Source organism: Octopus sinensis, linkage group LG9 (assembly GCF_006345805.1).
Source record: "Octopus sinensis linkage group LG9, ASM634580v1, whole genome shotgun sequence".
NCBI lineage: Eukaryota > Metazoa > Mollusca > Cephalopoda > Octopoda > Octopodidae > Octopus > Octopus sinensis.
Window position 1 is genome coordinate 30966066 of NC_043005.1, and position 11258 is coordinate 30977323.

The 11258-nt window shown below is 33.7% G+C and overlaps 1 protein-coding gene across 1 annotated transcript in view; it reads left to right on the top strand.

Moving 5' to 3' along the window:
- The window catches only part of LOC115215733 (IWS1-like protein), a 41848-nt gene that overhangs the window by 24492 nt on the left and 6098 nt on the right, over positions 1 to 11258 (top strand). The window contains exons 5-11 of the mRNA XM_029785024.2: positions 514 to 553; positions 759 to 819; positions 3161 to 3354; positions 6286 to 6433; positions 7588 to 7670; positions 8945 to 8996; positions 9368 to 9445. Of these exons, the coding sequence (XP_029640884.1) occupies positions 514 to 553; positions 759 to 819; positions 3161 to 3354; positions 6286 to 6433; positions 7588 to 7670; positions 8945 to 8996; positions 9368 to 9445 (656 nt within the window). The remainder of the gene's footprint in view (positions 1 to 513; positions 554 to 758; positions 820 to 3160; positions 3355 to 6285; positions 6434 to 7587; positions 7671 to 8944; positions 8997 to 9367; positions 9446 to 11258) is intronic.

The window sequence follows — 11258 nt, forward strand, 5'->3', positions numbered from 1 at the left end:
GCCTCTGGCCCATCAGGAATTACCACTCTGATGCTTAAAGTATCTTGCGGAGTGGAATATGGCCTAGTCACCCATATAGTTTATCTGATTGTCCAGGAAGAGGTCATACCTGATGACTTGTGTAGCAGCATCATAGTTTAATGCTACGAAGGTAAAGGAAATTCCTTAGACAGATTAATTGCAGGTGTATCAAATTTCTGGACCAGGGCATAAAATGTTGCAGAAAGACTCCTAACTCAACTAATTGGATAATGTCCTAGCTACACTGGCAAAAAAAGAAAAAGCAATAAAAACAGGATGGTAATGACTGAAATGCCTTGTAATCAAAAGTTTGCTTAATCAAAGTTGACCATAGGCTAAACAACCACAACCATTAAAGTGTTGGGAAGGGATGAAAACGTTGGAAGGTTCTGCACAAGCTATATCCAGTAACAAATAATCATCATTTCTTTTTACTCTTTGCTAATTACATATTGCTAGTTTTTTGAAGTTCAGTTATCTTTTACATTCTAGCCAAAGGAAGTGAAAACGAAGATGATGAAAGTGATAAAGAGTAAGTTTTACTATAATTGACTAATTTTTCATCTCTGTATATTGCAATGTTATAAGAAACCAATTTAATTATCTTAACCAAGAACACAAGAAATCAAAATGATTCTGACTGTATATGCATGCACATACATACACTTGTTTGCATGTATTTTTCTCTGTGTGTGTATACGCACACACACATACTCACACTCTCTTCTATCTTGCAGGACTGGTGAGAAACTCATTGCTGATATTTTTGGCTCAAGTGATGAAGATGAAGAGTTTGAGGTATTACATTATGTCACTAGTATTTTAGAGCTATATTGAGTGTGATGTCACATTATAGTGACTTATGATTATTGAATGTTAATGATCTGCAATGACTGGATGAGAATGTTTTGAATATATTTTAATTGTTGGGTGCTTAAAAGTTTATATTAGTGAGAATAAATGTTTTTAATTTGGGCTTATTGGTACAAACATGTATTCTAAATGAATGATGTTTCTATGATTTGATGGAGAGGATTGAGGTTTGAGTTGAAATACATGGCAGACAAATCTAAGTTTTTTTCATTGATAGTTTTTCAGCAATTTTATTGTTCAGAAATACTCTCAGATCATTTTCAAAGGGAAAGTTTTGTTTATCAAATAGTCTGCAATAAATAGATCACTTTGGCCTGTTTGTTTAATTTCTATTGATATTTTAATTTTTTTACTCTGAATTGAGAAATATCAGGTCTAGATTTAGCTACATCGAAGCTAAGAATAATTTTGCTTAAGAATAGTTGTTTTTCATTAGTATGGATTTACTTTAGAGTGATGAGAGACCTGGTTGATAACTCTGGTGGAAGATTTGGCAGGCTTAGGCTTGGCCTGGGAGCAAGCTTTGGATGGGCTTGCAACCATGCTCTATGGAGATCTTGTTGCCCAATGCTCCATGGTGAGCAGGAGGAGCTAAGACTAAGGTGCACACATGCACAAAATGAATCTGTGTTGCAAAACATAATGGCCTAAAGTGATTGATAATACTCTTCATTATTAGAGTGTTTTTAAAATGAATGTTTTTTAAAAGACATGCTTCAAAAAGAACAGGGAGAAAAGCAAAATTAACTGATGTGGATATAAACAGAGAATATTGAATATTCATAACTGAAAAATAAATTATAGGAAAAAAATGTGTTGAATGTGTTCATTGCACAAGAAAAAAGCTGCTGAAGGAATCAACTTAAAATTTCATTTTGTAAAGTGCCATTGTATAAAAGGGAGCTTTGGACACTTTCATGATAAGAATATAGCATGAAAATATTTTATTGCAGTGTAGTTTCACAGAAATGCAAATATTACAAATTCTTTGAATCTGAACACAAATAATGTGCAAAAATGGAAATATATAATAATTTTCAGTATGTTCATTTCTGTATTCATCTGTGTCTCACCTATTAACATGTATTTTTTACTGGACACATTCTGTTAAGTAAATCTACATAGTAAATTGTGTTAGAATACAATGCCAATAGTATATTGACTTTTAAAAGAATTTTATACTTGCTTTTCAATGAAAATGTTTGTATGAAATATAGAAAAAGAATAAAATCCTGTACTGATTATACCTGTAATTTGACTAATTCATATTTATTCACTTGTTCTTGAAAAGTAGTGTAATTGTTAGAGGCTGACATATGGGTCGTTGTTCAATAATTTTAGCAGCGAAACAGCTGTTAAGACACAGTGGTCCAATTTTAGTGTTTGTCTATGAAGTCATTGCTTTTACACCTGTTAATTATTTCAATCTGTCCATTAATGTCAAATTTAAGAAACAAACAAAAGAAAGGTAAAAATTCATAATTGTAAATCATTGGTATTTAAACACCAGCTGACAAAATTTCAAACCTACATGTAAAAAATCAACAAAGTTACAAACAAATATTGTTGATACTCCTCTAATGAATGATGAGTTTTGTTTGCAGTCATGCTCATGTCAAAGCAAGTGCAATACACACTTACTCATTCATCTTTCCCGTGTATTATGGACATTCATACAGTTTCCGTCTACTAAATTACACTCACAACTTATTGGTCGACCCAAGTTTATAGAAGAGAGTACTTGTCTAAGATGTTACACAGTGAAATCAAACCTGAAAGTTCTTAACCTTACACACACACATTTATTTTAAAAGAAACACTAAGTAGTTTTTGTCTTCAATTTTACCTTTTCTTTTACATACTGAAAATAAACTACATAACGTATTTGCAGTAAAGATTGTTATAAAAGAAACTATGTTTTTCTTACTGAAAAGCATTTTTCATAATTAATAAAGCTGTTATAATTTTTGATGACACTTGTGCACTGGTTTTTAATTATACGCAATATATTGTAATCAGGGATTTCTGTCATCTGAACTATAGTGAAGACTACCGAGTTAACTCCATGATCCTGATTGGAATTATTTCACATTTGTTTTAATTCCCTTGAAAATTGCATTAACCAGAGCTTACCATTACATCTTCTGTAGTCATCAGAATTAATTTCACATCAATAAATATCTCATGTGTGCTAAATATCATTTTAAAACATTTTATTTTTCCTTTTGAAATACAATTTTATTTGAATTCATCTCTTGTTCACAAGGGTTTTGGTGAGGCTGATGTAGAAGCTGTCCCCAAGAGGAAGGAAAAGAAAGCTGAGAATGAGGATAATGATGATGATGATGACGATGACGATGATGATCAACAAAAGACTGATTTGAATGATGACAATAATGAAGGTCTTCCTCTGGTATCAGATGATGAAAATGACGAACTTGTTCGAGATTCACAAAGAGAGTAAGTATTTATTTAGAAATTATTGGTACGAGGAAGTGCAATTTTAATGCTGTGTACTGATATCACACTAGAGAGATGGTTGGCTTCAGACTTTTCAGATTTAAAAAAATCACATGAAATAATTATCAACATTTTTTTTTACTTCCACTTTCGATACAGGCACGGATTGAATAGGTTACCAAGGTCTTAATTTGTTCTTACTTCAAGTTACTTCTTACTACCCTCCTAGTTTCGGTCAAGGGACCAAAATTTGGAAGACAGTACCTCTCCCTCATCTCACTTGTAATACATTCTTTGGGAATGGCTTTGGTGGCTGGATGCCCTTCATAACATCAATCCCTTTACAGCCTGTAGTGGTGCATTTTATTATGATACCAGCATTAAAGAGGCCATGTCTTTGACATAATAGGACTAAAGAGTCCTCTCAACTCTATTCTATCTTTGCTTTACAGGATGTACCAGGTACATTTTGTTGAAACACTAGCACTAGAGAGATTGCTTTGAATCTTGCAAGACAAAAAGGGGTCCTTGCTGCTGTAGTTCTTCATTTGCTCAGGGCAACAGAACTAATGGAGTGGGCAGGAAAGAGGTAAAAACTGAAATAGGATGAAAAGGAGAAAGAAGAGAGTTTATGAAATGAGGAACAGAATGATTGAAATAATAGTGTGGAAGAGGAGGTAGAAATAGGAGACAGTGCTAGAGGAGTGATGAAGAGAGACAAAGGCAGAGTATAATGAGAGTCAGTGATGCCATAGAGTAATAAGGTAGAGGCAATAATAGCAGCTACGTATTTACAGGTTTGAGAAAGTGCAAGTGTCAGAAATGTTAGGAATGTGTAATGGATGTCAATAATAAGTCATCTAGGAGAGAGTAAGTGGCAGCTACCTGTATAGAAAAGGTAGTAATGTTATCTTATAAGGAAGAGCATATGTGATGGATGTCGAATAATAGGGCGGTTTGGGGAAGAGAGAGGGATTCTGAGCAGCACAGAAGGGACAGTGCAAAGTATACTGATAAATCCAACGCAAAACCTCATTATTCAGGCTTTATTATGCGAGAAAAGCACATTAGTGGTAGTTACTTTGTTTGCTAGTAAGAGAGAGAGAGAGAGTGAGCAAGTGATGGATAGACAGAAATGGTTGACAGTAAGACACTGCATTTGGTGGTATGGTGCAATATTTTGGAGAGAGGTGTGAGAGTGTTGAATAGGAAGCATACAGAAACTTCGTAGGTGACAATGTAAGTTAGAGACCTGACTACATATACCCCAGCTTCCACCAGTTCCTCCATTTAACATGTTTTGCCACCTCTTTTGTGAGACACAACATCTTGAGTCCTAATTTTACCTTCAATCTCTTTTTCCAGAGATGCCATTTACTGTGAGTACAAGACACTTTCATTTGCAGCTGTCATTTTCCATGCACATCAAATGTCCAAATCAGTACAATTTTTTTTCTTGACGTGCTACATTCGATTACTCATATATCCAACTTTACTCAATAAAGATAAATTAAAAATAATATCTAAAAGTTATAATGAAGCAGATTAAAGTATAAAACTAGAGGTATTACGATTGAAGAAGTGTTTGAAAAGTGAGAGAATTTCTAAAATACCTGGTGAAAGACGGCTCTCTAAGCTCATAATAATGTTGAAAGATATGTAAAAAATTATTTTAACTATTTCTCAGCCACTTCACTTCCCTCTTTGATCATTGCATATCCCTGATATAATTGTCTTCAGATGTCATAAGATGCCTTTTCTTAGCTCCAGATTTAATAACATTACACCAAGAGAAGATAAGCAATACCAGTCTGTATTGGCTAACATTTTCAGATTGGTATTTCTAGTTGCATGTAATGCCAGAAAGTAGCTGCCTTGAATATGAATTCACTTGTCATGATCTGTTAGTAAATTAGCATGAGGTCTTCATTATTGGTGCACTAACAGAAGGTTAACTCTAAAAATGGTGCTCCTTGCACAAATTAATTGTATGATTAGTGAGCATATAATCCATCAACTTAATTCTGTTAAGTCAGCAGGGAATGTTTTATGATACTGAATTAAATTAAAGTGCTGTCAAGTTGTTTTTGACAACATTTTCAATTTAATCCAGTATCATAAAACTTTCCCCACTGACTTAATAGAATTAAGTTGCTGGACTAGATGTTCACTAATTGTAAAATTAATTTGTGCAAGAAGTACTATGGCCTTCTGTTAGTGCACCAATAATGAAAACCTCATGCTAATTTATTAACAGATCATGACAAGTGAATTTATATTCAAGGCAACTACTTTCTGGCATTACATGCAACTGGAAATACTAATCTGAAATATCACAATATGCCTTTTAAAGGTGTACTGTGATATTAAGGAGCTAAAACCATACATAGTAGACTTAAGGGCACAAATGAAAAACTAGGCACTGATAGAATGATTTCTTATTAGGTATATTAATATAAATGTGTAGATACACACACAATTTATTTATGTTTCTAACTATATTCCATCTAACCAATGCAAGCATGAAAAAGTTAAAATGATAATGATGGTGGTGGTAGTAATCTAATGTTTGACAATGTGTTGGAAAAGAAGTGTTAATAGAATTGTGAGAGTCACAGTCATTCTTCCTCATAAATAGACAGACACTCAGTATTGATATCAATGTTTAAATTTTGAGGAGATTCAATTTTTGATTCTTGAGATGAGGACTTTCATAAAGGTAAAGATATATAAAATAAATATTTTTGCCGCTTAGTGATCAGGAATAATTGCATGATCCTTGAAGGTAGATGGATTATTGATACATTATTATATAGTATACATTGACATTTTTAGTATATTCTCTTATTATATGTCATAGTTGTTCTTACTTAAATACATATATCAACTTTTAGTTCATTAAACATTTTAAAACTCTTCCTCTTTGACCAGGGATTTTGTATCTGATTTCGATGTCATGCTAGAAAAGAAGAAAGCTGAACGACAAGGGAATCGTCGCAGGCGGAAAGATATTGACATCATTAATGATAATGATGACCTTATTGCTGATATGGTACAGAAAATGAAGGTAGCTGCTGAGGTACAGTTTGATTTTTGTCATATTCCCATTTTTCTTTCTCTGGTGTCTGATTTTCTGTCTTTCTGACTGTAGGATCCTCCACTTCTTGCTTTATTGATATCATTCTGTTTATCTTTTATAGAGAAGCTCATTATTTGTCTCTCATAAATTAAAGTCAATTTCACAACTTAAAAATAATGCAAGGTCTCATGTTAAATATGACAGTAAACACACAGGCCAATTTCTGTATAATGACTAATTTGTTCAAAAAAGAATTTCAACATTGAAATAAAATTTAGTAAATATAATTTGATGATACTCAATTCCAATGCACTTCCATTGCAATATTCTAAATAAAAGAATGTTTGGAAATATTTTCAAATAATTTAGGTTTTATTTCATTTTATTGTTTTCTATTTATCTAAGATAATTTGTAACTTATGTTTTTGAGTTACTAATCCCACTCTTCCATGGTTATAAATTTAGACCTCATAACTGCCATTATACTGTTCTAACCAAGGTACAAAACTTTGTTTACGTTAATTTGCCTTGCTAATAGTAGACTTCACTCCTATTCTGTAGTTCTGTGGCAGGAAGCATATGAACTGTAAAAATATCTCTTCAAGCAATATTCAAATATCTAAATGTGAAGAACCATCCTTTCATTCTTGTTGCCCTGGAAATCTATTACTTGCAAAGTTTTCTTCATAAGCCTGGCATAAAAAGAACACTCTGTTTTTATCCTATGAGGATTAGTTATGAGGGAAGTAGCAGATCTTATTAACTGGTGTGTGATAAAGTAAATTAAAAAATCCACTCTTGAATAGCATGACAGTAAATACAGAAAAAAATTTGTGAAATGTATGAAACCAGTCTCATCATTGTATGTATTATGTGAAAGTCAGCTGGGTGAAGCTCTCTTCAAAGTATTCACTGTTGCCAGAAAGTCCATTTTGTCTTTTGTGTTGTGTACGAAATAACTGCACTCTTCAAAGTATTGACTACTGCTAGAAAATACTGGGACAAGATGTAAAGGAAATAAAATGGAATGTTTCTATCAAGAATGAAACTGGCTGATTTGGATAACTGATTGCTTACTGCTTTTATGGTAACAATGCATGTAGAATGCACATGTTAATCTTTTCAACTAAAATAATTTTTTGCTTTCCTTTTAGGAAGATAGAGAGTTAAACCAATCAAAAAAAGCTGCTACAAAGAAACTTAAATACCTTCCGTTTGTTTATTCTCAACTTAAAAAGTAAGTTTTTTTTTTCTTTTTGTAATGCTAAGTAATTAATATTTCTGCTTATGTCTTGCAAGTAAGATAAGTAAATGACTAAAAGATTATTGAACAAGTTATTTGAAAATTGATGACAGTGATATCATTTTATCAATGATGGTTGTTGTATAAAATCTGGTTTAAGGTCTGATAATTTTATGTCTTCTGTTAAATGAAGTCAGGGTATATATCAATAAACATATGCAAAGGCAAGTTACAGTTGACTGCACTGGAACATTTATTACTGTCACTAAAATTATATACAGCAAACTGGTAGGACATTAATAATTGTCAATACATTGTGTAGATGTATAGGTTCCAATCTTCATAAAAATGGAAGATAGAAGGTTAGAAAAATTTGAAGCATAGCATCAAAAATTCTGGTTACAGTTCTGTTTAAAATGTTGGTAAGACACTAAACATAGCGTCAAGGATTCTGGTTACAATTCTGCATAGTGGAATCAAACTACTCTCATATCAAAGATCCAAAATTGCTCATAGCAAAACTCACTTTCCTAATAACTAGCAGGGAAAATAGTCCTTTACATAGCTGACATAGGGATGCTAGGTGAGTCCATCATGTTAAGGGGTGGACAGTCCAAGTAAAGCTAAGTGGACTGGACCATCACATAATGAACCAAAAATAGGTAGCTAAAAGAAAGAAGCCACACTATGGGTAGCTAAAGGTCAAGAGTAATCAAGCCTCTGCTATATCATTATTATATCTAGCAGGAATGGATACATTTAAGTGTATAGAGATAATGGTACTACAGAAGATATAAAGAAAGGGTCAAGTCTCTTGGAGTGTTGTGATGAAAGTGATCATCTTGCATCACATACATGACTATGTGGTCATCTTTTCTAATGAGTTCAGTTATCCACTGTGTCCTTTGGATTGATGATGTTATAACTGTTGTCATTAATGGAGGCTCTACAGACTGGATATTCTGTACTTTCATCAGTTTTGGGTCCTCGTGACTTTTATTTTTGATTGTACTCTTTTGGTCATTACCCAACATTCATGACCATAGGTGAGGATAGGCACAAAAACCAAATTTCCTTTTAATCAGTGTAATTGAATACCTCTATTTTGCAGATACAAAAAAAATATATAAACTTATAACCCATAAGCCAGTAATTAGTTCAGTAATGATGATATTAAAGAATAAAAAATAATAAAAAAATATCCAGATAGAATCTATTCTAAATTTGATTTCAATTTTTTGTACTTATTTTGTTTATTTTCTATCCAGAACTGATCTCCATATTGCCTTCCTTGATTGTGGTATTTTGAGTGCTATGACAGTAAGTACTTTTGGATTTCTTTCTTGCATTATTCTTTGAGTTGTTGCATTTTACCATTCTGTTATGTGTTAATTTGAAACTTTCACATGACACACTACTTGTTACATAACAATTCTTGTTTTGGAAATTTGAATATTTGAGAAATATTTTTCTAGCTGATTACAATTGTTGGAAGCAAGGGAAGCAGAGAATATTAGTTAATGTTCAACAAAGTGATAGTGATGATATTTGAATTCGTTATTCTATATTGATATCCAAGTATCCAAGTTAACTCTGCTTGATAATTAGATTATCAATACTGTAATATGTTAGCAAACTACAGTTTATGGACAACTATTCATATTCTAATTTTACTTTTGATTTTTTTCTAGGAATGGTTGGCTCCACTACCTGATCGGAGTTTACCTCATTTATCCATTAGAGAAAATTTCTTAAGAATTTTAATAGAGGTAATTTTTTTGTTCTATATTACTTCTTTTTAATTGGATGATTGTAAATATCTTGTGTATGTACTTTTTGTTCAACACCCACAGATTCACTGCTTGGACACATTGTCAGTGTTGTGCTCTGAAGTCAGTCTGTGTTTTTAGTCTTACATCAAACACCCCCATCCAGGCAATCCAACATAGGTTGGTCAACCCTAGGACTGTATCCTGGTGGAATTGTAGATCTGTCACCACCAATCACCTCTTTTCAGCAGCCTTTACATTGTTCTTCATGGCAAGCCCTTGACTGCCAACTCCCACAGGCAAACATCTCGTTCTCCATCCATTCTTGCAGAAGTCCTGCAGCAACTACTAATATTTGGTTCTCCTCTTCTCTTGTACCTTCTCCATCCTCTCCTCCCAAGGCATAGTTCACTCCAATTGTTGACCATATGGGACAAACTTAATGTGCAATACCCCCTTGAAATTTCACCTAACACTCAGCAAATTGCCCTTTATTGACAACAGGTTCTGAAGCCTGGCCAGAATAAATCCATGTATTTCTTTCATTAGGATTATGAAAATAGATCCAGTTTTCATTCTCAATTACAATTCAATGTCAAAAACAGGCATCTTGAGAATTTACCTGGTCATCGGTCAGTTCATGAGGAGCTTCTTGACAGTGTCTGTTCACAAGGCCAAACTTATAGAGGTGTCAATTACTAGTGCTTTGTGAAGAACCAAATTCTGCCAGCAATGTACAAGTGCTTGTGCTTGGTTGTTGTTCTACTATTTCAAGCAAGGCCTTATTTTGCACAACAAAAAATCTCCCTGGTTTTGGTTTGTCTTCAAGGCTGGTGTCACCTTCCTTGATTCATTTGAACCAGTTTTGTACCACATATTCATTGAAAGTTCCTGGGCCTTCTACATCATTAATTTCTTTTGCTACTGCCCTTGGACTCATTCCTTTTTTCCATAGGGAACATAAAAAGCTCTAATTGAAATTATTCAGGGTTCAGGATTGCCATTCCTCACAATCACTCCTTTCTACATCCAGTGATCAGTGTCAGCATGTGCATTGAGGTCTCCTTGTAGGAAAAATGATTCAGTTTTAACTACATCTAAAGCTGCAGGGACCTCATTAAAGAAGGATTTGTATTTGGCTTGCTGTTTGGTGCATATACTTGCAACATCCACTGTGAGCCTTCCTTCAGTGTAAGCTTCCGGAGGCAAACTCTCCCACCTAGTGGGATCCATTCCTTAAAATCTGACAGCCAGAGACTTTGGGATTTGTAAGTATCCCTGCATTTGCCTGTGCAGACATAGTTGGCACCACACATGAGTAATGGAGTTTTCACCCTCTATCCAAATCTGCAAAACCAGAACCATGGAATTGTGTGCAGGAGACACAAGCCATATCTAGTTGATAGAATTTGGCCTCCTCCATTAGTTCTTGCTCTTTATTGTGAGGGTCGTAACGTACCCAATCCTTGATGGTTGTTCCATCTTGGATCTGTTTCAGAGTGCTGAAATATGCATCCTTTGTGCTCTCATCTCACACTACCAAGAACAAATTACAAGCTTAATGTTGGTTGTACTCGCATGGAATGGAGATTGCAATATATATATTTTTTTTAACAGAACCCTTTACCTAAGATCCAAATGTGTCCCTTGTTTATCCACATGATAGACAATGTAATATAGTTGTTCTTTTAAGCCCCTTTTGTATTACAGTTTCCAGTAGTCTTACTCACACCAGGCACCAAGCTGGTTTTATATTTGACTTATAAAAGGATAGGTTAATGCCTTACAAATTCTCCTGGTACCATGAACTTTG